This window comes from Trifolium pratense, linkage group LG6, assembly GCF_020283565.1.
Source record: "Trifolium pratense cultivar HEN17-A07 linkage group LG6, ARS_RC_1.1, whole genome shotgun sequence".
Classification (NCBI taxonomy): Eukaryota; Viridiplantae; Streptophyta; class Magnoliopsida; order Fabales; family Fabaceae; genus Trifolium; species Trifolium pratense.
The window spans coordinates 6,463,976-6,471,084 of NC_060064.1; the positions used below are offsets into that span (position 1 = coordinate 6,463,976).

General features: G+C 37.4%; 1 protein-coding gene across 1 annotated transcript; it reads right to left on the bottom strand.

The window, feature by feature from the left end:
• Positions 1 to 3,361: 3,361 nt before the first annotated feature.
• On the bottom strand, positions 3,362 to 6,196 carry LOC123889217 (protein FAR1-RELATED SEQUENCE 5-like). Its single transcript, XM_045938449.1, has 2 exons — positions 5,969 to 6,196; positions 3,362 to 5,881 (listed from the first exon to the last, which is right to left on the bottom strand). The coding sequence occupies exons 1-2, from the start codon at positions 6,194 to 6,196 to the stop codon at positions 3,362 to 3,364; spliced, it is 2,748 nt and encodes a 915-aa protein (XP_045794405.1).
• Between the last annotated feature and the right edge of the window lie 913 nt (positions 6,197 to 7,109).

The window sequence follows — 7,109 nt, forward strand, 5'->3', positions numbered from 1 at the left end:
GGCCATGTTATAAAGGAATTACATAAATACATAGCTGATGTCATAATAAACTCCAAATTGATTACAGGAGGATGTTGTTGAGGATCACACAATTGACAAGTTGCACGGCTATTACGGAAAAGATTGGTTGCCTAAGTTTGATCGCCTGAATCTGGTATGAATACATATTGAACTGTCCCTGCAATACACCCTAATCAAGTAACACTACTAATAGTATCCAAATATAACATATTTGTTTACAATTGGTGTAGATCTACGTGCCCATTGAAGATGCGCGCGGTCATTTTTATCTTATGGTGGTATCTATCGAACATGGAAAGATCTTTCACTTTGACACACACCTTAGAGACGATGTCATTGACGAGAGACAGAGAACCATAAGAACCATCGTATGTATTCGTATAATAGTCACAACACCTAACAGAAATTTTATATGGATTATGTAAGATACATGTGTAACCATCATATTTTCTTTGTTTAGAGCAAGGCACTTTCCAAACTGATTGACAAAGTATATCCCGATTACTATACCTTCTGTGGACTGGCAGATTTTGGGAGGTGGGACATCGTGGAGGCTAGAGGTGTGCCTAACCTTGGGAACAGGTATTTAGTCAGTAAATGTACAAAATTATAATGAAATTGGTATAATTATGGTGTTAATGTTATATGTTCAAAATGTAGTGATGCTTCTGGACTATGGGTTGTGGAGTGGCTCAATATGCAAAACAGTTTTACGAGCAACGCAATTGGATTGGTAAATTATCTTTCTCTTGTAAAGTTGTTATGTTTTGAAAAACCAAACTTTAATTCAGAACGTGGAATAACATATGCATTTGATATCATTATGGTTTACCATGATATGCCTTTGAGTATGAACAAGTAGTACAATCCAATTCCTCTGTAAGATACGCTTTGCAACAACATGGTGCCATGGATTAACACACGTTAACTACCTGTATACCATGCTGCATTTACAACACACGAATTAAAGTCAGTTATCAGTTTTAATAAGTACACATTTGCGTTTGATATAATTTGTTTTTCATGCCGCCCATAAACTTAAACTCAAAATTATAGTAAGGTCAAGCAAACACAGTCAAACACAGCTATGTGGTTCCTATCTGAATGTTCTTATTTGGTTCCACAAACAAACACATTCAAACTGATAATGAATTAAAATAAATGTGCGTTGTCAAATACTTGTTCCTGAACTTGTTATTTAATTACTAACCAAATAACGTGTTATGCTAGCTGGATGAGAATGTGACCAGAATGATTGTGACAATGAGAGTCTTGCTTGGCAACCACAATGAGGTTAGCAACAGTTTGATACAACGGGCGAGGATGTATTGGCATCAAGTAACTGCAGAAGATGATCAGTGACGAGGACGAGGGGTATGTGGGAAGCAAAAGTAATTATGTATGGTATTTTGAAGGGCACTTCATGTTTAATGGTACTAGCATTATTTTGGACGGGCCACTAAGACTTTTATAGGCCCATTATTTTGTGTGCACTATATATATAGTATGATGGGCACTTCATGTATGGTACTAGCATTAATTTTTGAGACCCATTAGTTTGGATGTGGATGTAGACCTGGTATGGGTGAGTTTTTGGATGGGCCACTAAGACTTTTATAGGCCCATTATTTTGTGTGCACTATATATATAGTATGATGGGCACTTCATGTTTAATGGTACTAGCATTAATTTTTGAGACCCATTATTTTGGGTGTGGATGTAGACCTGGTATGGGTGAGTTTTTGGATGGGCCACTAACACTTTTATAGGCCCATTATTTTGTGTGAGCTAATATATAAACAATTTAAAATTTCCTTTCCATATTGATGCATAGCCAGAATATATTACATTCATTAAATCTAATACAACTAAAAGGGTATTGACGGGAATCTTGTCAGGAAATGAATTGTCACATTTTATGAGGTTTTTGTATACTACATATGGCTAATAGTAAGATTCCCTGTCTCCTGATTTAGTTCCTTTTCGAGAAAGTAATAAGTATACTACATATTTCCAACACATATTTTAACTGTACAGCTACAGGATGTAACAACAGTAAATATTGGTTTATATTACCTATAAAATGGCTTCCTATCCACACTTGAGATGATACGCAAGAAACAAACTTGTGAAAAATAGCCAGGTTGGTTTTATTATCATTTTCAGTTTCAATCAATGGCATCTAGCTCAAATAACTCCCCAAACCCAAATCCACTTCATCGTTTAGATCTATCGAAGCTTAAAATCCCTAGCAAAACCTATACCCACACAATGATGGCACAAACCACTATACCAGTATCAGACAAATGTTTTCATGAAAAATTAGTAACAATAGAGCTTCATGTTCAAGGGTTCTATAAACTTTATGTTCAACCTCTGTCTGGACTCCAACCTATACCAACTGAAAGTGATTTTATTGTATCCCCAATATATAAATACAAGTTCGGCCTTCCTCTTTCCGTTGTCACTAAAAATGTGCAATTATTTTCTGTCGGTTTGTTTCAAAGGTTGGCAAATTTACCCATAAGTAATGATTTAGCTAATTATGTTTCACCGTATATTTTTGAAAATTGCGTTAGAATCGGACAGCGATCTGGAGGAAAGGAATTTAAGATTGTCTTTGATATTAAGGTTGTTGAGATGGATTTGGCAGATTCGCATGATTGCGGTCAATATCGTAGACGTGGTTTTGTTTGATTGGTATTAATGATTAAATATTGACGATTATCTTATCATATTAGTACTTTTTTAGGTCGGGCAACTGTAGTAGTTATGATTTATTATTAATGATTTGTATTAGTACTTTTTCAAGTTTGGATAGGATTTTATAGCTAAGTGATCCAAAAAAAGGCGACCCCCAAAAAGAACCTAAAGGATATACCAATATGTTGGGCATGATATGTATGATTATGTACAAGACCTCCACTCAAGAGAAGTATAAGTTATGATATACTCTGTTGATGATTAATCTCATCTTTATGCCTTTGTTATGAAATCTGACATAGGGCCATTGTGTTTGTTAACTTATAATTAGTTGGTCTTATTTGGAAGTTTATTTATTTATGGTTATGCATAATGTGTCTGTAACAACTATGAATTTTTAATGATTTCTAACAAAAATTAATCATTCTTACTACCGGTCGAATAAGCGTGTTGAAATTCATTAACTAACTAGTATTGTTAATTAATCCCGTGCATCGGCACGGTAACAAATTACACTAATGTATAACAACCGGCAAGTGCTAACAAACAGGAAGGAACAATTATAAATAACAAAACGGTAACCCAACACGGAATAGTAGTTACACACATTACCTACAAGATTGCATCCAGAGAGCTCCTATCTGGTGTTGACGTAGCCTTCGTAATTGTTACCGCTTAACCGTACAGACATTGATTGAACAGAACTGGCTGCAGGAAATTCTCCATCTTCAGCCAGGTTAGGACAAGATCTTATGTTGTGTCCAACTTGGGAGCATCCGCCACATGTTCCTGGACGCCTGCTTCTCCCAGCTGTAGTGTTGTTGGAACTGGGTCCACCGCCTTTGCTTCTTGCACAGGAAGGGTTCAATATGTTATCAACTTCGACCGGACCATTTAAATTCACAGGACCGTTATCACCAACGTACTTTGATTTAAGCCTCGTGATTTCATTGGTTAGATAATCCAAATAGTTTTTATAATCATCAACATCCTTGTAAGCCAAATCGGAAACTTCCTTGCTAAGATGCACCAAATTGGCATGTCTCGCAACCAAATGTGAATCCCAGTAATGTGAACCATCGTTAACATTACCACGAATTGAGTCCTTTGCAAATTTAGACCATCGATTCAACACAAGATTAGTCGGGAATTCAACAGTATCAAGATATACCATAATTGCCACGATGTGTTCACAAGGAATTCCAATTGATTCCATTCTAAGACAAGAACATTTAAATTCATTGTTTGATGGACTGTGAGATACACGGCAAACATGTCCTTCGTCTTGATACTTCGTCACAGAATAAATTGAAAAGGATGCCATCTCTTGAGTGTCACATAATGATATCAGGGAAACCTTTTTTAGTACAGAACGTACCAAGCAGAAAATCTCATGTGTGAATTGTTTTGATGCAGACCTCTCGAGTGACCTTAGAGGGGTCTGCAAGACAGCATTTCCATATTGTGAATGAAAATCCGCCTCCACCTCCCTGAAGCGAAAATAACATACACATCTATTAAACTGCTTCACAAAATCAGTCATATTCATCTTTGAGTGGACAAACTGACCCATGTGACTGTGAAATGCTTCACACCGCGACGTCGTTCGTATTCCTGCAAAAAAATGCCCCCTAATATGGGCTGTTGACCACATCTTCTTTTTCTGGTACAATTCTTTGATCCAACTGTTGTCTTGAAGCCCAAACTTATCTATCATTTCATTCCACAGTTTCTCAAATTTCCAAACATCGTTATCGCCAAGCATGCATTTTTTCAAGTATGGAATGAACTCTAGGTTACCAATGTTAGACATGGCATTTCGAAGAAGATGCCAAGCACATAACCTATGATAACTATTAGGACATACTCTCCTTATTGCATTCCTCATAGCTACATCACCGTCTGTTATTACAGAAACAGGGGCCTTGCCTTTCATCGCAAGCAAAAATTGCTCCAACAACCACACATATGTGCCTTCAACCTCATTAGAAACTACAGCAGTGGCAAAGATAATTGTCTGATTATGGTGGTTGACACCGGAAAATACAACAAACGGGCACCTGTATTTATTTTTGTTATATGTAGCATCGAATGCCAACACATCACCAAAAACCTCATAATTCTTTTGGCTTTCTCCATCACACCAAAATAAGCTTTGCAACCTACCACAAGCATCGACCGTGTGTGCAACGAACATCAATGGATCTTTAGTCCTAAGACCTAGAAGGTACTTAACAGCACCTTTAGCATCAGAAGACGTTTCTTTTCTTTGTCTTTGAATTTGATTGTGCAAATCCTTCTTCAAAAACCCTACCTTATCATACCCTCCCGCAGCATTGGCAAACGCACCGATCATTTGAGCAACCTTTATCCCAGCTTGACCATAGTTCTTAATTTGAATCTGATCTGATTTTGTAAGTTTCCTATGTGCTGCCAATAGCCCACAGTGCTTCTCCGTCAACATATAATGATTGTGCTCAAAACTGAAAATAGTAATGTACCAGAGACCCGAAATTATATCAATATGCACTCGAAGTCTTGCACTGCAACCACACCTGGTTTCGTGTTTCGGACCACGCTTGCGCGTCACTTCAGTTAAATCGCGACGGTCTTTCCTGTAGCCTTCTAGGTTACAAACGAATGTTTTTTGAACAAGAACTCCATCTTTATTTCTAACATCTTGCCCTTTGCGAACAGCAAAACCGTTCATCTTTGCAAACCAACAGTAAAATTTGTATGCAACTTCCAAATTACCAAATCGCAACTTAGAAACGTCTTCATTGTGCAAGTTAAACATATCAATCTTTACAACATCCTCCTCACCATCAATTATGACTAATTGCTCTGCATTTTCATCCAAATGTGTCCACTCATTGTCGGTATCTGAATTTTCATCCAAATCGTTGGCAACCGTGTTCCCACTTTCATCCAAATGTTCCCACTCATTGTCGGTATCAGAATAACTTTCATCACCGTCAAGTTCACCCCCCAAGCTTTCATCATCTTCCTCATAATCATTATAATCATGATCTGCAGAGTGACCAACATTGTCATCTTCTGCATCAAACCCAATGTCATTGTCTCCAATATTATCCTCATCACCTCTACAATGTTCTCTATAAGAAGGATTCTCTTGTGTTAACTCGTTCAATGTTTGCTAAAAAATAAATAAATGACTACATCAATATAAAATACAACAAATATATACTATCGGTTAAAAGCACAAATACATACTAGCACTTACAAAGTAAGCATCCATTACTTCATCGCGCGCTGAACTGACACCAGCAACACCACCGTCGACGGCACCACGAACTTCGCCACTAACAGCACCATCAGCGTCACCAACGACTTCACCACGAACTTCGCCACTAACAGCACCATCAGCGTGACCAACGACTTCACCACGAACTTCGCCACTAACAGCACCATCAGCGTCACCAACGACCTCACCACGAACTTGGTTATTCATTGTTCTGCGGTCGATCTTCAACGAACGATTGCAATTGCAAGTTTCAGTGAGAATTGTTGCTAATTTTTCATGTTATTTTTGGAAAGGTAAAGTTGAGATTGATGTCAAATACCGACATTAACCCTGTAATAGTGTAACTATTATTAAATTTACAAAAACATGCGGTGATGGAATATTCCCGAAATATCCGGTTTTTTTTGCATGCGCACCGTGCGCGGCCTATCAAGGGTGCGCACCGTAGACGGCGCCTAGTAAGTAAGGGTATAAAGTTTTGAATCTTTGATCAATCACAATATGAGATATCCTCATTTTGACTAACTAAAGTTTTGAATATTTGTTATAGTAAATGTTTATTAGGCTAGGGATGGCAATGGGCGCCCACGGGTGCGGGTTTGAGTGATACCAAACCCACACCCGAAATCAACACCCAAACCCAAACCCAAACCCAAATATGTTCGGGTGGCAAAACCACACCCACACCCACACCCATTGGGTTCGGGTTTTTTACACCCAAACCCAAACCCACAACACATTTTGTACTACTTTGCAAATTTAAGCAAAACAAGGTAAATTTAAGCAAAAACAATGGAATTTAAACATATTGTCAATCACTTAGCAAAAACATAGGTTTAAAATTACAAGGGAATTTAAAATTACAAAATAGTCTTTCAAGAAATTAAATTACAACTAAACCAAAATTAAGTTCTTCCAACTTTCAAGCAAAATTCAAACACAATTTTGGTTTGTGGTTTGTGAAAAACCTAATTTTACTTTTACACTTATATATATATATATATATATGGGGGTATTTAGGTAATTTTAACATGTTTCGGGTGGGTGTATGGGTTTCGGGTGTGGGTTTGAGTGATACCAAACCCACACCCATATTTTCGGGTGTCACCCAAACCCAAAC

Bases quoted from the DNA above. Each gene is read 5' to 3' on its own strand.
- LOC123889217 (XM_045938449.1), bottom strand. From the start codon at position 6,196: ATGAATAACCAAGTTCGTGGTGAGGTCGTTGGTGACGCTGATGGTGCT. The intron at 5,882-5,968 runs GTAAGTGCTAGT...TTTATTTTTTAG, and splicing joins AAGTAATGGATGCTTACTTT to CAAACATTGAACGAGTTAAC.